The sequence below is a fragment of the Eptatretus burgeri genome, chromosome 7 (assembly GCF_056783735.1).
Source record: "Eptatretus burgeri isolate ZD-2024b chromosome 7, Ebu_testis_v1, whole genome shotgun sequence".
NCBI classification, from domain to species: Eukaryota; Metazoa; Chordata; class Myxini; order Myxiniformes; family Myxinidae; genus Eptatretus; species Eptatretus burgeri.
The window spans coordinates 42973188-42998187 of NC_140967.1; the positions used below are offsets into that span (position 1 = coordinate 42973188).

General features: G+C 43.3%; 1 protein-coding gene across 2 annotated transcripts in view; it reads left to right on the forward strand.

Annotated features, from left to right (window-relative positions):
• LOC147023118 (uncharacterized) overlaps window positions 1–25000 on the forward strand; it is a 111074-nt gene that overhangs the window by 31963 nt on the left and 54111 nt on the right. Inside the window, exons 2-3 of one of the 2 annotated variants that reach the window (XM_085888213.1) lie at window positions 7472–7598; window positions 18892–18966. In XM_085888213.1, the coding sequence (XP_085744339.1) occupies window positions 7596–7598; window positions 18892–18966 (78 nt within the window). In that variant the 5' untranslated portion in view covers window positions 7472–7595. Of the gene's footprint in view, window positions 1–7461; window positions 7599–18891; window positions 18967–25000 lie in introns of both variants that reach the window. The other variant, XM_085888214.1, reaches the window with a different exon arrangement.

The window sequence follows — 25000 nt, forward strand, 5'->3', positions numbered from 1 at the left end:
TTGCAGAATGATTCAAACCCTTTGTTGAATTCATCCTAAATCACTTCAGGAACAAATTATTTGTTTGAACAGTTACAAAATAAGTGTCATCAGTGGTTTGACTTAAAATTGACTTCCCCCACTTATCTAAGAGTTGTGAGGTGCATTTCACTTGGTCAACCAACAAAGCAAACATAAAGACCAAAGAGCTTTCCAAAGAATTCAGATATGGAGTGGTGGAGAAGCACCTTCTGGAGAGGGCTTCAAGAATATCTTAGTCATTCATTATCCCTTTGAGTATGGTGAAATCCATCATTAAGAAGTGGAAGTAGTTTCATACCACCCAGACTCCCTCCAGATCAAGTCGTCCATCCAAACTCAGCAGCTGGGCATGTAGGAAATTGCTTTGAGATGTCACTGTAAATCCAGCAATAACTTTGAAAGATCTGCAAAGCTCTATGTTGGAGATGTGGATCAGTGTTCATCAATCAATAATTTCCCGTTCCCTTCAAAAAGCTGGCCAATGTGGACAGGTGGCAGGAAAGAATCCATAACTGAAAAAGACACATCTAAAAGCTCATATGGAGTTTGTGAAAAAGCATCTGAATGATACTGCAGGCATGTGGAGAAAATTTTTGTGATCAGACAAGATAAAAATTGAAATTTTTGGTCTAAATTCAAGCATTAAGTCTGGTGCAAGCCTCACACTCTACATCACCGAGTCAACACCATCCCCACTTTCAGAATCATGTTATGGGGATGCTTTTCATCACCAGCGACTGACAAGCTTGTCAGGATCGAAGGGACAATCGATGGTGCAAAGTACAGTAGAATCCTTGATGAAAATCTACTTGAGTCAGCCATGAATCTGATACTGGGAAAGAGATTCACATTTCAGCAGGACAATGATCCAAAGCACAAAGCTAAAGCCATGCTGGAGTGGCTGAATAAGAAGAAAAATTATGTTCTTGAGTAGCCCAATAAAAGTCCTGACTTTTGAACCCAGTTGAACATTTATGCTGAGACTTGAAGATTTGAGTCCATCGGCGATCCCCATCAAACTTGACAGAACTCGAGAAATTTTCACTTGAAGAATGGGCAAAAATTTCACCATCTCACTGTGCAAAGCCGGTACAGACCAACCCAAAAAGACTCATAGCAGTCATTGCTGCAAAAGGTGTTTCCACAAAGTACATGTTTTTTTGGAGGTGTTCCTGACATGTAACCTCCTTCACCTGTAACAGTGTTTAGTTTGATCTCTTCACTTTGGAATAAAAAACTTAATTTGGAAAAATTGTTTCTCCATCATTTGTAATTCATCGAAATGTGGCATTATTGTATGGGGGTGAATACTTTTGCAGTCCACTGTATATATGTATACATTCACAGCATTTACCCAGCAGGGCTTACCTGCTTCACAGTGGGTTTCAGCTTGGTCTCTCCCCTACCCCCAACATCTACCATCACCTCCTCACACCTCAAACCCCAACCCAGCCATACCTTCTCCACTCCCACCGCACCGCTTCCTGATCTGGGCATCGTGTCCTTCGCAGTTTTAAGAAACAGCATGTGAAGAATGCTAATAAAATAAATTAATCGATTGTTCTGTCCTTGGGGAATTCAAAGACCTCTGAATTCAAGAAAATTTGTTTTTCAAAAGGAATAGTCTTTTTTTTAATCTTTTTTTTTTTACACCCATTCGAGAGTTCTATTTGGGGTAGGAAAGACAGCTTTGAACTTGTCCTTCAAACATTTGACAACTTCGTTATACTTGTCTGTGACATTTTTCCACTTCATCATTCTCTTTCCCATATTCTAGATCTCCTGGGGACACATTAGTAAAACACTGACATGACAATGCCCTTTGTGCTGTCATTTAATGTTCCCTCGTGGAATGATATAAGCTCATCGTTTTAAAAAAGGTAAAAAAATCCTGACTGTCATGTTATAATTGGGGTCCAAAATGAGACATTGGTCTGCGTATTACTGACCTCTCACCTTGTATATCTAGATGAGCCTCAAACCTCGGTTCAAAATCCAAAGCTCTAATTTACTGAGTTAGCCTGTGTGGCACTTCTATCTGAGCACAAACCTCATAATTATTCCACTGCCCTCTAATCTCCTTGTTATTATGCTCTATTTCACTGCCCTCTAAATCTCCTTGTACTTCCTGTGATATACTTGCACACCCGGACACTCTTCCATGAGCCTCAGCTTAACATGTCCATCAGCTCAGCTTACATTCCCCGTTAAGTCGTGGTTTCTCTTGTTCCCTTCTCTATTGTGTTTGTTATTGTTCCTTCCATGCTTTCTTTTAACTGTTCCATCATCCAGCATCCAGCATCCAGCTCTGTTATTAATCCTTCCTTTCAGTTTTTCAATGTCTCGTGAGTGTTTAAAGCAGTAATTGAGCTGAGTTTCATATTTTGAGAAAAATACATGTGAAAAAAGTTACTAAACTATAAAGTAAAACGAGAACAGCCACAAAGTAAAACAAAAAAGTCACTGAACTACAAAGTAAAACAATAATTTTTTTTGCCAAGTAACAAATCAAAAATCACTCGTACAGCGACACTCGGCAAAACAGAGCAAGGTGAACTGGCATTCGGTGGAGCGCATACCTCCACCAAACTGAACAGTTTACATTTTGTATCCCACTGATAGGCTGGATCTGAACCGAAATCAAATCGGCTTGTTCCTGTCACCTAACCAACTCATCCAACTTGTTTTGTCATAACTTGTCCACAACTTTTTAAGATATGATATTTCATATAACAGTTTTTGCAGAAATTAGGTCTATGTTGAAGTTTTGACCTCAAAAATAATTCGTGGTTCAATTCCATGACCTCGTATGCAAATCCTCTTCAAATTTCAAATCAATCCAGTAAAAATTGAGGATTTTAGAAATTGTCATCGATCGGCCGTCGCAGGGACGGTACCTACAAACTCCGAAAGTTTCAGAACGATCAGCTGAGTGGTTTGGGCTGTAGTCGAGTGGACAGACAAACAAACAAATGAAAAATCACTCAGAGTGACACTTGGCGAAACGGACCGGCACTCGGTAGAGTGCACACCTCCGCGAGGCTGAACAGTTTACATTTTGTATCCCACTGATACGTTCATCTGAATCCGTCCACAACTTTTGAGATATCGTGCTACATATCGTTTGTGGTCCAACTCTCAATGGTGAACAATCACTGACCTGAAGGGCTGAATGTTTTTACAACCAGTGAATTTTTATTTGGACATGTGTTTTGCAGGTATTCCTGACATGTGACCTCCTTCAACTCTAACTGTGTTTAGTTTGATCTCTTTAGTTATGAATAAAAAAGTTCATTTGGAAAAATTTTGTTTCTACATAATTGGTAATTCATCTGAATGTGGATTTATTGGTCAGGGTGAATACTTTTGCAGGCCACTGTCGTTACAAAAATGGCTTCGGGGTTAAATAAACGTTTAATTAGTTGTTTCACAATCAATTTTGGAATAAGATGTCTCTGATGTGATAGCCTATCATGTGCTGCCGGTTGCATCATTTTCTGGGTGCACAGCTGTACCGCTGATACTGTGCCCCTATAACAGTGCACTGGTACCCATTTTGCTGACCTCGGAAGGATGACAGGCTGGATCAACCCCACCTGGTGTTAGATGCAACAGCTGATAGGGGCTCAAACTCAAGACCCTGAGATTTTAAGCCAGCCACCTTCACCATTAACCCAACACCAGGCTTTTACATGTGGTAATGATTTTGACTTTGGCCAGGATGCAGGCAATGAGTCACTTCCTCTTCGCAAATGATACCGTGGGAACTTTAACGCCCACAACTGTTGCTGGCAGAATGATCCTCCGGCTTTACATCCTTCTGATGGATGGTGCACATATTGATGCATCGCCCTGCTTGAGAAACTTCAATGTCAGCTGATGTGGAGATCGTCGAGGCTGGCTCATTCTGTTGAGTTGGTGGCACAACTGAGTGCTTTTTCTGAACCACAAGCCAAAAGCATTTTTCTCATCAGCAGTCCTGCAGTCCTAACTTCACTCTTGGCAGCGTGCCTTCCTCACAAAAATCTGTAGAGATGCACTCTGTCTCGCTCTCGTCTCCTGTCTTTCTCTCTGACCACTCATGGCACAGCATTTTTATGCTCACTTTGCATAGACCCATGCCATATCCCGACTTCACAGGTTTTGGTTCATGGGATAGCATGGGTTTATAGTGGTAAAGAAATGGGAGGAATTCATAATCATCAATACGGAGGGTGGAAAGAGGTAAAACGAGGCCAGGATGTCCCACATGGCTTCTACCTTAATGACATCTGACCTCACAAGGCATTTTTCTCGACTGGTGGGGTACCCTCGGGCATGGACATGTCTGGCATTTGGGCATCTGAAGTTAGATGCTGCATGTAGAGTTTTACAAAATTGGTATTGGCAATTCGTCAGATCCAGACATGATGTAAACCACACAATTTATTTCCTTCACATAATATGTGACTACATGCCCATGCACTTCTCCCCCCCCTTCCCCTCTCTCCCACCTCATCCCACTCTCTCCCCCTCTCTCCTCTTTCCCTTCACCATGCACACTGCACAGGAGAGAAGGGGGAGAGGGAGATGATCTATCACAGGGGAGAGGAGGAAGGTGGGGGTTGAGAGGTGGGAGAGGGTGTGGAGAGACTTACTTCTGTCTTGACTTGATTGACTTGATAGGGAGAGAGGGGGGAGGGGAGGGAGAGAGAATCTTGCACAGGGGAGAGGAGGGAGGTTCTACTTCCCCTCCCTCCTTTATTCCCCTTCCTCCTCTCATTTATACACTCCCCCTCACCCCCATCCCTCCCGCTCTCTACCCCTTCCTGCATCGCTTCTGACTAGATACATTAAAAATGGCTATTATAATGCACTAGCAGAGTTACTCGCCCTTCGGAGGATCTTGTTCCAAGCATGCAACACGTTCTTTTGACGCATACCTTTATTTGGGCAGTGTATCGGCAACTGACAGCTCTGTATAGGCAAAAAAACCAAAAATAATCTGGGTTGCGTGCATGAAGCAAAAACATAGTCTTCTGCTTTATAATTCCAAACAGCTCACAGTACTGGAAAACGTGGGGACAAGAATACTGTACTGTAAATGGTGAAGACTTGTAATACCCTCCCCCACCTGGAGGCGGTGCTACAGGGTACACATTTACATTGAGAATTTGTCAGGTCCGGACAAATTGCACTACCTGCTTGAATTCCTGGAGGGAAGTGTGACAGCATGGCTTCTGGAAGATGTTTCTGTGGACGCAAGAAATCAGGAATAAAGAAGTCGAGGTGGGCTGTCGGCCTGGATTTTGGAACTTTAATCTGGAGGGGGTTACTGGAAGGGCACATGCATCCTGGAGTTGCTGGGAGAGTCAGATGATTGGGAGAGCAGAGGGAGCATCGTTGGGGAATGCACAGCAGAAAACAGAGACCACTGACCTGCCAGAGATGTGAGAGCAACAGACTTGTATTTGGGTAGTGTTTTGGCAAGGAGATTCCAATAATTTTGAGAGCATTTAGAACAACAGAATCCATAAAAGTCAGATGTGATGCTGGAGTACCAGCCCGGAGCAGAGAGCAGTACTCCATTGAGCTACGGACAAAGACCTTGTGGACTGCGAGTTGCTCCAATTTTCGAAGGAAAGATTTAGATCTCCAGAGGATGCCCAGTCTGCGGCTGGCTTTGGAACCAGCTTGGCGTTGTTGTCATCCCAGGAAAAGTCATGGCTGATGGTGAGGCCAAAAAGGTAAATAAACTCAGCCTCTTCAAATGGATGGCCAAGTAAGTAGAAAATAAAGTAGTTAGTTTGACGATCATTGCAGATTGATAGTGTGAGTCTGTGACATTTTCCAGGATTGAAGAACAAGTTCCATTTATCAGACCAATGTCTACTCATTTCCACATTAGCAGAGAGATGCAGTTTCTGTCTGCCCAGTCGAGCGGTAGGGTACTGTACCAACACAATGTGTAGTTGTCTGGAAAATGGAAGAGGCTTTTCCAGAGTTAATCAGAGAGGTCATTAATATTGATGAGGAACAAGACTGCTTTAGGAGACTCCAGTGTTCACTTGGAGTGAATAGGAGAGCAGAGGGTTCTGTTGATGGCAATGCATTGACTATATGAGTGGAGAAAGTCAGAAATGTAAGAATGAGAGCAGCCTTCTTCACCACAGACAGAGAGCTTGGTAAGCAAAGCAGGATAGGATGCCTGTCTGTGCAGAATGCCCGAGACGTGTCCAGAGAGACGGTCCTACGTCTCCAATCACATTCAACTTTGTTCAACCTTGACACCAGCGATATATTTTGGTGTGGCTATTACTAAGAAGAGGCTGCGCCTGTCTTTTGTGGGAATACTTCAACTGAACTGCATCAGTCTTTGTTTGTGGAAAATGGTTCTGCACCTTTCAGGGTGGACACCAAATTTATGTGGGAGCGAGCATGGAAAAAGGTAAACACCCTCGTCTACATAACATGTACCTGCCATCTCCATTGATGGAATAGCATGTTCATGGACATGGAATGTGTTTTTATGGACACGAGTAACACAGTCTTCGGCAGCGCAACTCCCCTACCCTTGTATAAAACTTATTTCAACCTCCAGTATTTTTCATAGATGACTGTGGTTTTCAATTATTTTCTTCCACATTGCAGTGGCTATACAGTGCAGTATTTTCTTTCATGAGTGGGAATACCATTTCTGATTAATATTGACTTCCAAAGGGGGCTGGTGGGCCTGGAAGCCCAAATTCACAGCTTTCTCGACTGTTGCAGCAGAGGTAGATTGGCGAGGCCATAGAGAAACAAGCACAAGTCCATACTTTCCTGTCCTTTTTCTTTCAGTTTATTGGGATTTTATTCATGGTTGGGGTAACCAATTAGTCAGTGTCTTGCCACAAGATGTCAGTGACTTGCATTGCTGGATGTTATGTTGTTGTTGTTGTTGTTGTTGTTGTTGTTGTTGTTGTTGTTGTTGTTGTTGTTGTTTTCAGTAGACAGGTTTTCTACTTGCATTTTGATTTTGTGCTGCAGACTTATGTGATCAACCCTCATACATTGTATTTCTTAGGATCTGACTGAATCATTCCAAATGTTATCGATTTCTGGTAAGAAAAATATATTGGATTGTTTCTCCAACATCCAACTTCCAAATTATCATATTCTGTGTGGCCTTGTTTTTTTTGTTTTTCTTTTGGGGGAGGGGGGGGGGGATTGCACTTATCCGCATGTGAGCTGTAATTATTTTTCTTTATTTGTGATTCCAAAGTACACACTTAACCTTGCCATTTGCACTTAGCAACACCATGTTGAGAGCATTTGAAAAACCTTCAACATTACAATTTGGAAAGCCAATCTGCTATTGATTCCAGCAAGAGTACATGTGACATCGGCATATGGTGACTTGAAAGTGGTATAATGAAGCTTAGAGGAAAAGTTTCTAAATATCATTTCTGTTTGTCTGAGTTGCTTGCAGGAGGAACGCTTTACAGTGCCGACTGCATCATCTTATTTCACCACGGTCACATTGTTGTGGAGAGCGATCGGAGACAGGGTCTACCACATCACGTTGTATCCACATTGACCATCACACGACTGCCATGGTGAGCATTGGCGTGTGTCTTGTGCCATCTTGTTGGGTTTTTTTTCCTCCCTTTTTTCCTGGCTGCAGAGCCAAACCCACTTTGTTGTCATATAACAAGCTTCAAAATGTCATCTATACTAGTGTGTGTGTGTGTGTGTGTGTGTGTGTGTGTGTGTGTGTGTGTGTGTGTGTGTGTGTGTGTGTGTGTGCGTGCGCGTGCGTGTCCTCCATAACTCCTAGACCATGAAAACTCGCAGCCTGAAACTTTGCATGCATACTAAGGGAACACCAAGGAAGTGCAAGAGTGAAAATTGCGTGTTTGGGTTAATTAAAGCACCCGTTTTTAAAATAATTAATGGCTTTCTTCAATTATATCCTTCACCAGGTGCATCCTTGGCCACCTCGCTCTCTGGGATCTTAAGGCGTATCCTGGGTTACTATCTTCGGGAGGGTGGGTGTTTAATATGACGGTTCGGAGATTGCTATCGCTTGCCAATTGAGCCTTTCCTTTGGGCCCTGTCACACCTTGACGTTTTAGCCAGCGTATGGCAAGGTATCAGAATGTATGTAAAACTCTGGCGTGCGCTGAACTATTGATGTTTTTTTTCCAGTTTTGGGCGTATAATAATGTGTTGGACGTATGCATAACGTATTAGTAACGTACACAGAACGTTTCGATAACATATAGATAACTTATATCAACGAATGCTGAGCGTGTTGTCGGCGTTCACAACCTATGCCCAACGATAGTCTAACTTATGCATATCGCGCGGCAGCGTATCACTGACGATCACGTGGCGTAGGCTATTAATAGGCTGCGGCTCGACGGTTCAAATCATAACCGCACTAGACATCGAAGTGTCACGGTGATGTGACGGTGATGTTGACACTTCGATTTCTAGTGCGGTTATGATTTAAATCGTTGAGCGGCAGCCTATTAATTATATTATATTATAACCGCACTAGAAATCGAAGTGTCAACATCACCGTCATGCCGAAGAAAAAAAAAAAAGAAAAAAAAAAACGGGGAGTCTGGAACACTGACGCTAACCATTACCTCGACGTGTTTCGACTTATGAGTAACTTCCAAGTAACGTGTGTCAATGATCACGTAACGTGCCTACAACTTATGGCCAGTGTATGCAGAACGTGTGAGTCATATGCTGGCATATGTCGAAAACTTTCAAGCATGGAAAATTTGTCGACGAGCTCGGCGTACTACGACGTATGCCAGCTCTTAAAATATACAAAACTTACCCATACGTATTCGACATGTGCCAGCGTTTTAGACAAATTTTTCATACGTCGGCATACGCTGGCTAATTCGTCAAGGTGTGACAGGGCCTTTACCAACTCTTTCGTAGGGGTGCTTAAGCCTCTTGGCAAGTGCTCTGCAATATTTGCACCATCACTGAATACTGTATGTGAATCGATTTCAACAATGTTCAGGAGACACTTGCCTGCATTGGCCTTGCGTTGTTTTGCGGTGTATTATGAGGTGGCTGGCTCACTAAAAATGTGAAATTTCCCCTTTATGTACGATATTCTTTCATTATATGACCTGTCACTTCGCCATAAAAAAAATACAAATAATAATAAAAAAGAAACATTTCGTGAACATCATGGCAGGATAGCTGAAAAGTACGCACGCTCGCTCTCAGCTGTGGAGTGTGGAGCCTGGGTTTGAATCCCGACCCATCTATAAACTGTCACCCCGGTTTTCACAGGCAGGGTGATTCATAAATGTGTGTGCTGTTAAAGTGGATGTCGCATCTGCTGGAATCCTCACCCACTCCTTCCCCTACTCCTCCCCTCACCTCTCCTTCACTTTCACCCCTTCCCCTTTCCCACATCTCTCCACTCTCCCTCTCTCACTCTCTCTCTCTCTCTCCCCCCTTCTCTCTGACTCTCCCACCCCTCTTCCTCTCCCTCTCTCTCGATCTGTCTCTGAACATATCTGGATGGTGGTTATGCCTGGATGGTGGTTATCTTCACACGTATCCGAATGGTGGTTATCTCCACATGTATCCAAACGGTGGTTATCCCCACACATATCTGGACGGTGGTCATCTCTGCACATATCCGGATTGGTACTTCCCCATGTATCCAGATGGTAGTTATGTCCAGACGGAGGTTATCGCCGCACGTGTCTGGATGGTGGTTATCTCCGCACGTGTCCGGATGGTGGTTATCTCCACACGTATCCGGATGGTGGTTATCTCCACACGTGTCTGGATGGTGGTTGTCTCCGCACGTGTCCGGACGGTGGTTATCTCCGCACATGTCCTGACGATGGTTATCTCCGCACGTGACCGAACGGTGGTTATCTCCACACGTGTCCGGATCGTGGTTATCTCTGCATGTATCCACACAGTGGTTATCTCCGCATGTCTCTGGACAGTGGTTATATCTGGATGGTGGTTATCTCCAGAAGGTGGTTTTGTCCGGAGAGTGGTTATCTTCATACGTGTCTGGACGGTGGTTATCTCTGCACTTATCCAGATGGAGGTTTTGTCTGAACGGACCCTCCCCTCACACTGCTTTACCTTGCCCTCCCCTCCCCTTGCATTTCTTTCCCCTCCCTTCACCTCCAAAGGGCAGAGGAGCTCCTCGTCAGCCAACGGCCATCCATATCTCATGCCCAACTGTGCCTACGGATGTCCTCCTGCAGTTGGGTTACTCTTCTTTGGAGATTGGTGGCAGGATATGGACTCCGGCCACTGCAAAACACTTCATTCTGCAAAACCCACAAATGCAAAGAAAACTGAAAACACACTCATTGGGAGTATGTCCTGTGCTGCTGCCTTCACCGGATGACGGGATTGAGGCAAAGCCTTTGGGACCCCCATTTTCTGATATGAGGAAAAGCACGTGGTGAACTTCCTGGGTCAGATTGCGGTGATGTGTGGCAGAGTGGTGCTGAGGTGTCATCCACCAGATGGCGATCTCCTTGAGTTAACCGGAGGTGGTTCCTTCAGGTTGTTTCCTGGAATGTCCTATCCTTAAGAGAGGATGATCACCTGCCTCTGTTATCATCTGAGCTCAAGTGTTTGAACATTGGTATTGCAGCACTCTCTGAGTTTCAGAGACCGGATAGTGGCGAGATCATGGTGGGTGGCCACACCAACTATTGCGTTGGTCACTCTGATGGTTACCATGCCCAAGGAGTTGCTGTAGCTGTGTCCAATAAGCTGACTCAAATGATAATTGAGTGAACACCGGTCAACGAGCATATTATGAGGCGAATAATTCATCATTCCTTTGTCACTCTCAAGGATCCTCTGGAATAATAAGTCCTTTCATTCAAGCTTCTGGGTTTCACTATCTGCCATGATCTTTCCTGGGAAAGCCACATTTCCAACCTGGCCTCCAAAGCCAGTCCCTGACTGGGAATCCTCCATTGTGCAAAGTCCTTCCTCGGCCCACCTCAGCTCCTGACCACATACAAAGCTTTTGTCCATAGCCTGATGGAGTACTGCTCCCACCCTCTGGGCTAGAGCTCTTGTCTCTCACCTTTCGCGGTTTCACGCTGTGGAAACCAATGCATTTCGGATCATTGGTATCTCCCGTGGTGAGGCTGTCTTTGGGCCTCTCACTCTCTCACCGCAGGCAGGTCGGTGGTCTTTCTTTCTTCTACCATCTCCTCTCCGGTCTCGCCCCCCCCTTGCTCTGTCTGTGATATGTTCCCCACCCCCATATTTTCACAGGGCGCTCAAGGTCCGCCTGCAACCCCCTTCTGGTAAAACTACCAAAATCACGAATCACTGCTCACCTTCACTCTTTCATTCCTCTTTTTTCCTGTCTTTGGAATAAACTTCCTCACTCTATTCTTTCCCATTCTTCCCTCCAGGTCTTCAAAACAGCTGTTCACCACCACCTCTTATCTTCCCCCATCAAAAACTACGATCTTTTCTACCCCCGTTAATCCACCCCAAACCTACCTCCTTCAAGTTCCCTGCCTTCCCTGCCTTCTTTCCTGAAAGTCCCTCTGGTGTCCATCTTGTATACCCCGTGTTCCCTGCCCCATCCCTCTCCCTTCCACAGATCTCCTAATGTCTCTGTTCCCCACTGGTTTGTCCTTTCCTCTCACGCCCCTCTTGTCTCCTGCCCCCATTGTTGTGCGTTGTGTGTTAGCTCTCACATGAGCCTCGACAATGTATACAAAGAAAAAACAAGCAGTCATAGACTGGTACTTATGAAATCGTCAACTTGACCTCTGACCTTGTCTAATAAAAGCTGTCTCAAGAGAAGGTAGCGATGCAAACCAGAAGTTTCTATGATGATTCTGTACCAAACCATCAAAAATCGAATATTTGACCTCACTGTGACCTTGACCTTTGACCAATTTTGACCAAAATCTAATCAGCGCTCGCCATCACCCTCCTGAATCACGTGGTGTAAATTGACATTTGCAGCTTCTTCCGTTCTCGAGTTATCGTGCCTACAAACAAACGCACAATCAAACAAACAAACAGAGGACGGAAGTCATCAATATACTTATGAAATCTTTAGATTTCGGAAGTAACAAACTCCTTGGGTGTCATTCCCTGGCCTCTGTATATGCTCCGACTGAGGCGAGTGATCTCACCGTGAAGGACACATTCTATGCCACGCTCGAATCTGTCGTTGATCAGTGCCCCAGGTGAGATACTCTTTTAGTCTTGGGGGATTTCAATGCATCGATTTGCACTGATATGGATGGTTATGAGACGTGTGTTGGTCCCCATGGGTCTGGAACTGTGAACCAGAATAGCACTAAGTTCCTTGACTTTGCAAGAAGTCGTGGAATTAGGTTGGCTGGTTCATGGTTTCAGCGCCCACAGGCTTATCGCTGGACTTGGTGTTCCATCGTTGGCGGTGTGGCAATGGAGATTGACCATGTGCTCGTTGATGATCGCTGGAGGATGATCCAGAACTGCAGGGTTCATCCGGAATTCTCAATTCCTCAATACCGACCACAGGCTTGTTGTCGCAACTCTGAAGTTCCAGCTTAAAGCTGGGAGAATGGTACCATCCCAACCAAGGCTGGATGTTGGCAAGCTCAAGAATGAGAGGGTAGCTGAGGTGCTTGCAAACTGGCTGAGTTCGGATTTGGGGGGTCTGGGTGCTTTGGGAAATCCTGAAGAGTTGTGGGGTGCTTTCAAGACCACCATCTTTGATGTTGCCGGTGAATGTCTTGGAACTCACTGTAGGGCGAAGATGAATTTTCTCTCTCAAGGGGCACTGGATACCATTGACCAGAGTCTAAGGGCCTGGCTGAATGCCAGAGCTGAGCTGTTTTTTTATATTTTTATTTTTTCATACACAATGTCAAAGGTCGTATAATAGCTAACACACAGAAAGTATAACAAGGGGGGCATGAGACAAGAGGGGTGCGAGAGGGAAACACAAAACAGTGGGGGACAGAGGCATGAGGGATCTGTGGAAGGGAGAGGGATGGGGCGGGGTACACGGGGTAAACAAGATGGACACGACAGGGACTTTCAGGAAGGAAAACAGGGAATTTGAACGAGGTGGGTTTGGGGTGGATTAATGGGTGTAGAAAAGATCATGGTTTTGGATGGGGGAAGATAAGAGATGGTGGTGAACAGCTGTTTTGAAGACCTGGAGGGAAGAGTGGGATTGAAGAGATTGTGGGAGTTTGTTCCAAAGGTGAGGAAAAAGAGGATTGAAAGGGTGAAGGTGAGCAGTGATTCTTAATTTTTGTAGTTTTACCAGAAGGGGGTTGCTGGTGGACCTTGAGCACCCTGTGGAAATATGGGTGGGACAGATAGCATACAGAGCTGGGGGCATGGGCGGGGGGGGCAGAGAGTAGATGGTAGAAGACAGAAAGACCACCGTCCTGCCTGAGGTGAGAGAGTGAAAGACCCAAAAACTCGGCCTCATAGCTGGTGATACCAATGATCCTAAATGCCTTGGTTTCCATTGCATGAAGCCGAGAAATGTGAGAGGTGGCAGCACCAGCCCAGAGGTGAGAAGAGTACTCCATCAAGCTGCAGATGAAAGCTTTGTTAATGGTTCGAAGCTCAGGTGTGTCGAGGAAGGACTTTGCACGACATAGGATGCCCAGTTGGCGACTGGCTTTGGAGGCCAGCATGGAAATGTGGCTTTCCCAGGAAAGATCATGGCAGATTGTGATGCCCAAAATTTGAATGAAAGGACTTCTTCAAGAGGATTGTTAAGAAAGTAGATGGGAGGGGTTTCCAGATGGTCCTTTCAGAGAGACATCGTGAGAGTGTGAGATTTGTCAGGATTGAAGGACAAGTTCCACATGTTGGACCAGCTTGTGATTTTATCCAGATCTGTATGCTGCTGTATGCTGCTGCTGGCTTTGGAGGCCAGCTTTTTCACATCATGGTAAGCCCAGGAAAGATCACGGCAGATGGCAAGGTTGAGAAGTGCAAGAGACTGAACCAATTTCAGTGGTTCACCAAGGAAATGGACAGGTGGTTTCGTTTGACAATCCTTCTGGAGCAATCGGGTGAGACTGAGATTTTAAAGGATTGAAGGATATGTTTAAGTTAGCAAACCATTGTCTAATCATTTCCATGTCAGCAGAGAAAGAGACATCACTGCTATCTGCCGAGCAGAGGGATGGGGATACTGTATGATGTAATGTGCATTTGTCTACAAAAGGGAAGGGAGGATCTTCCAGAGCATCAAGTGATCATTTGTAAAGATGCGGAATAAGACTGGACCCAAAACACTGCCTTGGAGAACTCCATCCTCCATTGGGAGAGGGAAAAAAGTTTTCCATTGATGGTAACACATTGACTGCATGATGGGAGGAAGTCGGAATTCCAACGAAGGCATCCTTCTATGCTAAAGGCAGAGAGCTTGGCAAGCAAAGCAGGATGCCACACTGTGTCGAATACCTGTGATATGTCCAGGGAAAAGGTCCTAACCTCTTGTTTGAGATTGAGGACCTCCAACCAATGATGTGAGATGAGCATAAATGTTCAGAGTTCAATGCCTGGGACGGTATCCAAAGTGATGGTCAAAGACCAGGCTGTTTCGAAACAGGAAGGACTTGACATCAGAAGGAACAAAGGATTATATGATTTTGCTTATAATCGGAAGCAAGCTCACTAGCTTATCGTTGGTAGGATCTGTTTCTGCATCATTATTGTGCAGATGAGTGTTGCTTGCTGACTTTAATGCAGAGGGGATGCGGCCAAAGGACAAGCACTGACAGATAGAGAGAAAGCAAGAACGGCAGAGCAGGATTTGAGAACATGGGCAATTAGCCATCTGGGCCCATCACCAAAGCAGTGTCAAGGCAGTTGTTCTGCATAATTTTACGTCACCTCACTTTCCTACGTGGAGCATTGAAAAGGTTATTTGAACGAAATACTTACAATAGTCCGTGAAAGGTCAAAAGAAGTCTAATGAGGCGTATCTACAAATAAAGTAACATTTTAATAATTTATGACAAATTAATATACTTTTAAATTGAAAAATACAAACGTTGCCCTTTTTTGGACTTGTGCGAGTACCTCATTCCAATAACTTTTTGACCGTCCATCTTGTTGCATGAACGTATCATCTTCAGGTTCTACTTTTAACAAAGACAACATTTTTTTCACTTAAACTAACCACACATACCAATTTGATTTCACCATTTGCACTGAACAATGAAGATTACTTCTTCGTCCTTCAGGGCTTTAACGGCATATGGTTGGAATATTTTTAGCTACACAATGCCGTTTGAAGAACACCGCTGTCTGTAAATAAAGACATTCTAAAGAAAGAAGAGCTGTGCACTTTAAAAACAGCCGAACAGATCTTATAATCAATAACAGTGTTTTTTCTTCAAGTGTAATGGAATTATATCATCATCTTTATGATCCAGAACACGTCATCGAGCACAAGCTGGAAGAATGCATTGTCCTCATGGATAATTTGTTCTGGATACCGTTCAGATTTTCCCGACATTGGCATTGAGAAAGTCTTCAAACTATGGGAACATGGCCCTCGAGCTGTTTTGTGACATACTTTAGCACTTTGCAACTCGTTATAACCTTTTCTCAGTTTTCTGTTGATTTCACCCCGCGTTTTTGTTTGTTTGTTTGTTTGTTTTATTTGACAAGTGTTGGATAGTTGTAGACAAGCAGCTGTGACTTGTGTTTGGATAATTGCAATTGTGCTCAGTATTGTTTGCATTTTTGGTAAACTATTGAAATTGGTGTCACTGTCGAACAGGTTATGATGAGGACTTCGTTGATATCTTGAAGTATATCAGGGGAAAATAACAGGTTAGCACCAGTGTGGGCCCATTGAGGAACAGTACTGGGAGAGTGGTTAGTGATGAAAGTGAGATGGCAGGCTTATTAAACAGGTATTTTGCTTCAACTTTTACATAAGAACAGTCAGGAGAATTGCCATTAGCTGAGAGTATATATCATGGAGGTGAGGAAAGGATTTTACAGAAGATCCAGGTTGGAGTGGAGGAAGTAAAGGAACAGCTCGGTAATCTAAGAGAAGATAAGGCTCTGGGTCCAGATAATATGCACCTGAGAGTATTGAGGGACGTGACTGAGCAGGTAAGCGAGATGTTAACAGATATTTTCAATACCTCACTGGAGTCAGGACAGGTACCGGAGGATGGGAGAGTAGCAAATGTAACACCACTATTTAAGAAAGGCTCCAGAGAAGAATTGGGAAACTATTGACCTGTGAGTTTGACTTCAGTTGTGGGGATGGTGTTGGAGACGTTAATTAGGGACCGGATGAGGAACCATTGAAACTAATACAAACTATTTAAAGGTAGTCAGCATGGGTTTAACAAAGGTAGTTCCTGTCTAACAAATCTTTTCGAGTTCTATGGAGCAGTGTCTGATTGGGTGGATGAGGGAAAGGCAGTGGATATAGTTTATCTAGACTTTAAGAAGGCATTTGATAAGGTACCACATCGGAGGTTGTCAGCCAAAGTGAGGGTTTGTGGAGTGGCTGGTCAGGTAGCTAATTGAATTGTCAGGTAGCAAACTGGCTTCATGATAGGAATGAAAGAGTGGCTGTGTGGAAAGATTTAAGTAGTGGTGTACCTCAAGGATCAGTACTCGGACCATTACTATTCATTATTTACATCAATGATTTGGATAGTGTGGTGAAGAGTAGGCTTTCCAAATTTTCAGATGACACAAAGCTTGGAGGTGAGGTGGATAGCAGAGCGGGTGTGGTGATCAGATACAGGAAAGTATTGATACTTGTATAGATTGGGCAAGAGATTGGCAGATGCAATTTAACCTGAGCAAGTGTAAGGTGATAGGGATGGGAAAGAACAATGAAAATAGAGATTACAGAATGCAAGGGGTAGTTTTGGAGCGTGTCACACAGGAGAAGGATCTGGGGGTGGTTATAGATACGGGAGGTAAGCGGGCAACACAGGGCCAGGTAGCTATAGGTAAAGAAAATAGGGTTTAGGTTATATTTGGAGGGGGATCATATGTAAATCAAAATTGTGCAGGAATTTATTGATTGTGCACAATCAAAATTGTGTTAACATTGTGCAGGAATTTATTGAGGGCCACATCAAGAATATTGTGTGCAGTTTTGGTTGCCACAACTCAGGAAGGCCATAGATGCCATAGAGAGGTTTCAGAGCAGGGCTACGAGATGGATTCCGGGCCGAGCTGGACTTAGCTATGAGGAGTGGCTGAAGGAGGAGATAGGGCTTTATACACTAGAAAGGAGGTGGTTATGCGGAGATATGATGGAGATGTTTAAGATAATGAAAGGTGGAGATAAAATAAGTACGGATGAATTATTCAACAGAGTAGACAGTGATTGGACCAGGGGCCATGGCCTGAGAGTAAAGAAGAGGAGAGTTAAGACGGTAGCTCGGCAGGGGACTTTTACTCAGAGAGTAGTTAATGCATGGAATGGCTTCCCTGGAAAGGTAGTGGCAGCAGAAACAGTAGATAAGTTGAAATTAGAATTAGATAGGTACCTGTAAGTTATGGAGATCGAGGGGTATGGGGATGTTGGCAGGAGTTTAAGGTAGTTTGAGCATTGATCGGTGATTGTGTACATGTGGTCGGAGTGCTGTTGGTGGGGGTCTCGTCAAGGGGTGTTGTGTGGTTGATGTTGTGTGTCTTTTTAACCGAGCCCATGCCTCCTCCCCTGTGGAGGGGGAAAAAAATGCAAAAACTACAAAAAATAAAAAATAATAAAAAATAAATAAATACATACAAAAACTCATAATGGCCTTAACCTGTGTCTGATTTCCTTGTAATGAGGCCCGGTTGCAAGTCACCATCTACATTTCCAAAGGAAGACACGTAATTACTCTTAAATGGAAAATGTTTTTTTTAATCCTGAAAAAATAGACCATAGTGAACATAGTCGTGTTAAAAGATTGGCCTTTAAACCCCTTCCTAAATCGTCCTTTTGAAGAGGGACAGACATCGCACAAATACACAAACACACCTTGTGTTTTATATGGTCGATGTCTGCTCGTCAGATGTACCTGAGTAGTTGCTTGCAATGTGCAAGCATGCCCCACCAGTCCATATATATATGTACCTCTTCACCTCCGACCCAGATGACTTCAGCAGAGCATACTCGAGACTTTTTTTTTTTAAAGAGCGAGGATTTAAAGGTCACAAGTGAAGGACAGTTGAGATGTCAACCATGATTTCGCTCGTTCTGAGCTCATCAGGATGACATACCAGATAATCGTTTACCTGTGACCATGCAAACCTCGTTGGTTTAATACTTTTTCGACCTCATAACCTGATGGAGCAGTGAGGCACAAATCATGGACCATAGCTGTGTGATCTGTGAACAGCAATGGTCATCTGCCACACCAACACTTTGCTTCTGCTTCACTACTCATAAAACCAGGAGGTGTGGTTGTGATTGGGCGTAATAATAAACCAAAACGGACCCCTTCCGTCCCAATAAATGCAACACAGCTTTAAATGCCATGTGTACCACTATGTGTGCAGGCGAAGATCTTCCATGAGCCTCGACTATGTAAACAAACAAAAAAATCCTACATATTTATATTTGCTTTTCGGATGAGTCACAGAGGTACATACCATGAATATTTAGGAAGTGAAAAATAGATCAAAAAGAAAGGTTCACTTTGATGTAAGGCATCAAAAGGCAACATTTATTTATTTTACTTCATGACAGTTTGTCCATAATGCATGTGAAAATGTTTTATTCATCTTCCCATACCTTGACCAAGTGCCACATTTTGTAATAATTATATTTCATAAAGTGGAACAACTTGACGCTGAATAGTTTGACCTCGATTTTCCAGTGAAACTGGCTGAATATGTTGTTCTGGCTTTTGATATTGGCAGATTGCAGGTGTCGCTGACGGTGGGCCCAGAGTCGGACTGGAAGATTCTTCTCTGCAGGGAAGACAGCCGTACCAGGTTTGGTTGGTTGAATGGAGAAGGATGAATGAGAGAATGGGGTCATGAGGAAGAAATGAAATCAAAATGACAAAAATAGCACAGATTGCCTTGCAAAAATAATGACAGTTTAATTTGGTGGAATCATTGTACTTATTTTTGGTGTTGTTTGTGACATTGAATGCTTTATGGATGAGGAGTGAAAACATGCTATCTTACTTTGTAGACTTTGGCTTCATTCCGTTAATTCCATGACTATTCATTGTGTGGTTTCAACTGTTTCACTTGTTGTGCGCTTACTAATTGATGGAAAAGAGTCCATGGCATCTTTCACAAGAATAATTATTTTTGATTCGAATTGCAGTCAATATCTGGTTTTGAAAGTTTTGAGTGTCGCCTTTACCAGTCGGACGAGTGATTTGGAAATAGCACGTGCACTTTTGAGCTGTTTTGTCTGTGCTTGATTCTCAACCTGACGAGAAACTATCCGGCTGGTGCTTTGCAGGTGAGGCATTGCATCACAAAGCGCATCATCTCTCAGATTAACCTCAAGCTGAGGGCCCATCAAATAGTATTGTTTGGTAGATGTTGGTCTCTTTCAACAAGAGGAGGAAAGGTATCGCCCAGAACATGGGTGAATTCCAAATTCCCACCAGTTTGATTCAAACCTCAAGCCTGACTGATCAATTCATGAAAGACTGTGGCCAAGTGTGCATGCTATGAGCCACAGAGCCCAACTTGATGTGACATGGAACAAGGAGGGAGAGACTGTTAATTTGACCACCTTATTATAAGCCATGAGCCAGACCCGGTAATTTTTAGCCACCGGTACCATCCGAGGGGAATAATGCTCATCGTAATTTTTTGGCAGGGTATGCATCTCTACAGTCAGAAACTATGTGATAGCATTGCATTGGTGGTAGCCTTTTGTGTGTTATTAGCCGTTTAGTAACCCCACTTTGTAAAAGGAAGTGTTCACTACCAAAATGTGTGTGTTTTGACAAACGGACTGAAATGCACTGATATGTGCAGACTGCCAGACTGTGAGAACCAGGCATCCATCTTTGGGTCAGACGATGGGGGAAAGTTTAGATGAGGATATTGAAGAACTGAATAATGATTATGATTTTTAAGTTCATCTTGAACATTTTATATCACATACAATCAGTGCATATGATCAGAGATGTCTTAGAAACGATAAAGGACCCGTTCATAAGACAATATGTTTATCAGCAACACATTGGGCCGAGGTAATGGCCTTGTTAGTGTGGAACACCACATTTGTGTTTCTATTCTGTAATTTTATGCCCTACAACAGAAGATTGTGTTTCATTTTCACCTTTGACTCATTCATCAGATTGCACATGGTTAATCATCTTGCTACTGTCTTATTGGTTCATATTGTGTAATACGGGTGTTTGATACCTTCATATGTGTATTGAGTATCTAAATCCCTGAAATTCTGTATTTTTTGAGAAATTACAGGGAAAAAACATTAATCTTGTTCATGCCATGAATTCTGTTTGTAGGAAAAAAGTTGGGCCAGGCCCCAAAGGGGCCAGGCATTTACCTTTATTTGATTCTTGGAAAGTATCCTTCAATAATAACAGGGAAAATATCATGACATTGACCAAACTACATAAATCCATCCAAATTAGGTATTTTTTTCATTTGGGGGGTAGGGTAACATTGTCTGCTGTACTGATCTTAATATACAACATGCAAAAAAGAAATTTAGATTTTTGGATTTCTTAATAAATTTGCGAAACACCCATGTAATTATATTGTTCCAGAACTTTTATTTACTTTCCACAGTAAATGAAAGACAAATACTTTTCTAAAGACGGAATGATTTATCACACAGGAAATAGACACTGATATATGTGTCACCAATGACATACCTTTCAACCTCGGCATGTTTAGCACTTTTTGTTGAGAAGCAAATGATCCGAGCAAAAGGTGAGACAAATTTCAATGTTAATGTTTGACTGATAACAAAAATGTTGTTAAGTTGAAGTAGGATGTCTTACCTTGTACTGGCCATTTTGCACAAAAGCTTATTTAAGGGTAGGCATATAAACAGGGTGATAACACACAAAAAGCTACCACCGATACAATGCTATCACATATTTTCTAACTCTAGGGTTATACACCTTGCCAAAAATCATGAAGAGAATTATTCCTCTCAGATGGTGCTGACCAACCCGACTGGCTCATGGACTATTACCTTCTATTAGTACTTTCATACCTCCAATTTTCCCCATGTTCTTATGGGATCAGCCATGGAAAGTTTTTGGCCCAAGTATTTCACTATCCGGTTGGCCAGGCTTGAAGTTCCACTGAAGGTGGCAGGTATTTGCGATTTGTTGAGTGTCTGTGATAACTCCCCTTTTCTTCACTGAAGACTCAGTGGGATATTTTACATCCAACAACTTATGCAAGCAGACAGAACACGCAGCTTAACATCCCTCCAAGGGACTTCACGCATTGTGATGCAACAACCTAACCATGAAACACCAATCTGACGGTTTGTGGTCTGGTAAGAAATCAAACCCAGATTCAAATCAAACAGTTCAAAGGCAAGTACACTAACCAATGCACTATCCTGTCAGACATTTGACCACCTTGTAATGACTCCTGATATATAAATGTTTTTTTCCCCCCCTTTTTTGTATACATGATCAAGGAAGAGCTAGAGCAGAATGGAAGGGAACAAAATGGAAAGGGGGAAACACCAACAGCAGAGTAGAACTGACAGTGACATCAAGGGGAGAGGGAGAAAAACACATGAGGGTAAACAAGCTGAATATAACACAAAAAAAGAGGAAGGGGAAAGTGGGGATGAAACAGAAAAGGAACAAACCAATTAACAGCTAACAAACCAAAAGAGGTGTGAGATATATATATATATATATATATATATATATATATATATATATATATATATATATATATAGAGAGAGAGAGAGAGAGAGAGAGAGAGAGAGAGAGAGAGAGAGAGAGAGAGAGAGAGAGAGAGAGAGAGACAGAGACAGAGACAGAGACAGAGACAGAGAGACAGAGACAGAGACAGAGACAGAGACAGAGACACAGAGAGACAGAGAGACAGAGAGACAGAGAGACAGAGAGACAGAGAGACAGAGAGACAGAGAGACAGAGAGACAGAGAGACAGAGAGACAGAGACAGACAACAACATGGAAAAAGGAGTGCATGGGATCGGGGTCATTTGAGGTCTCGTAGAAGAGATCATGAGTCTGGATAGGAGATAACCTGGGGGAGTAGTGAATAGCTGTCTTGATGCAATGGAGGAAGAATGTGACTGAACAGACTGAGAAAGTTGTTCCACAGGTGAGAGAAAATGAGTGGAGGTGAGCAGTGAGCCTGGATTTGGGGAGTTTAACAAGAGAGTTATTGGCAAACTGTGTGTACCTTGCATAATCCTGGGAGGGACAAAAGCAAGAGAGGGTAGAAGGTGCAAGACCAAATAAGAGGCGGTATAAAACGGAGGCCACCATCCTGTGTGATGTGAAAGTAACAGGCCTAGACACTCAGCTTCATTGCAGAAGATCCCAATAATTTTGAGGGCCTTCTTTTCCACAGCATCAAGAACAGCAAGGGCTGAGGCAGAAGTGCCAGCCCAAAGGGGAGAGCAGTACTCCATGAAGCTGCGAATAAAGGTTGTGAAAAGTTCAGATTGACCAAGGAAAGACCTTGCACGATGAAGGATACCCAGTTAGAGGCTGGCTTTGGAGGCCATCTTGGAAATATTGTCTGCCCAAGAAAGATCATGGCATGATGGTGAGACCCAAAAGTATGCGTGAGTAACCTCTTCAAGTGGCTTGTTTAGGAAACAGATGGGAGGGCTTGCCAGATGGTCCTTTTGGAGAGATGGGGTGTGTGGGATTTGTTGCGGTTGAAAGACATATTCCGAGTGTTGGATCAGCTACTGATTCTATAAAGGACTGCAGAGAAGGAAGAGGCTGTTGCCTGTCTGTCTGAAGGATTAGAAATGATATGGCATAGGTTGAAATAATCAGCAAAGAGATAAGCAGGATTTTCCAGGGAATCAAAAAGATCATTGATGAATCAAAAAGATCATTGACAGAGAGAGGAGATGAGAGAGTCCCATTCAGAGTTTAACGCTCAGTACTGGAGTGGAGGAAGCTGTGATCCATGATGGGAGGTGGCCTTGCAGGATGCCATAAGCAGAGTTGGGAGATTAAGGCGGGGTGCCAGACTGTATCAAATACTGAGGATATGTCCAGAGAGACAGCCCTGATCTCAAGTCTGAGATTGAGATATTGCATCCCTTGTTGGGAAAGTAGAAGCAGCCTGTGCAAGGTAGAATGACTGAGTCTAAAACTGAACGGATAATCTGAAATTAGGTCATTGGAGAAAAGGAAGGAATCTGATGTCAATTGCAGTGATAGATTCCATGACTGCTTATAATTGGAGGCAAGCTAATCGGGCTGAGTTGAAAGGATCCGTTTTTGCACCACATTTTTGCACCATATCGCAGTGATGTTTGTTAACTTCCAGGCAGATGGAAACTGATGCAGAGAGAATGATTGAGTGAACAGAACAAAAAGAGCTTGAGCAAGAGCTGCAGAGCAGGTTTTTAGGACACATGCACTGATACCATCTGGGCCTGTCACAGAATCTGAGTCAAGGTTTGCCAGAAACCTCTCCACCCTCTCAAGTGGGAAAGACAGCATACAGGAGCAGTTGGCTACGAGAAGGCAGGGTAGGTGCAGGGAATGATGGGTTGGGTATTTTGGAAGGAAAATTTGGAAAGAAACACAGAATTGAAGTGATTTGCATCCAGTTTGAAACCTTGTCTGCTTCCGGCGAATTTGCTCAGATTGCTAATTTGAGTAATCTGGTGTACGGCGCCGATTAGCGCTTTGCTTGATTGGCTAAGGCGTTCCACTGGAGCAAGGTATCGTGGAAAATTGGCCCACAATCCGGCTCAGAGCACAAGAAGCAGTTGACCAGTGTGACCGCTTTGATGCGGTTCATCGGATTCTGACCAGGCAACCAGGATGAGACTCATGACTACAACAATATTATGAGTATATTTCAACATAAACTATTCAACTTGTAAATGGCATAAAAGCAAACATTGAAAATTCAATATTGTTTCAATAATGAGGACGTATGAATCCGATAATAATATACTTGCGCTATTATTTGTATCGCGTGTTTCTGCGAGAAGAAAATGCCTTGTCAACACTGATGCTTGAGCTGTACACTAGAAAGCACTGAAGCTTCCCTTTGTAGTACAGTTTGCAAAATGACAGCTTTTCTCCATAGACACCATGCTTCTCGAGCTTACTCTTTAATTCACTTCCACGATAACCGACATTGGAAAGGATTTGTCAAGTCATGTGATCAAGGACTCGTACATAGTGCTTGCATGGGTCACCTAATTTCAGGATTTTACCTTAGTGCAAAACCTTATCACATATCACATCACAAACACTTTTGAATGCCTTACTTTGGGCTTCCTCAATGTCTCGTATTTCTCTCTTCTTCATTGAACTTCTCAGTTTGGTTAGATCCACAATGGCCGTGCAACTCTTCTGACGACTCTTGTGATGACTTGCTTCACGAGCAAACGAGTCAAACCTCCTGATTCTCATTAGTACCTTTTCATCACCTTTCTTCTCAGCAGCATCAACATTCTTCCATCCATTATATTAAAACTTCAATGCATTCTCTGTTGTCCATCCACCGAGGGTCCTCACCCCTATCAAACCTTTTTTGCAAGAAATGAAATCAGGCTGGAAGTTGATTCAGCAAAATCCTCTCACCCTCTGAAATAAAACCCGACCCTCTAATATATACAACTATCATATTGTCTTTCTCCCTTGAGGATCATAATGTAACACGGGAAGTTGAAAATCCTATTTCAACACTATTACATCGTGTCAGACGGTGAAGATCCATGGTAAACTGATAGCATAGCCATGTTCATCTGAGCATTCAATTGGAATCAGTTCACAGATGTCTTCCATGTGTATATGAGAAACTAAAGGCTGGGAGAGCCACCTA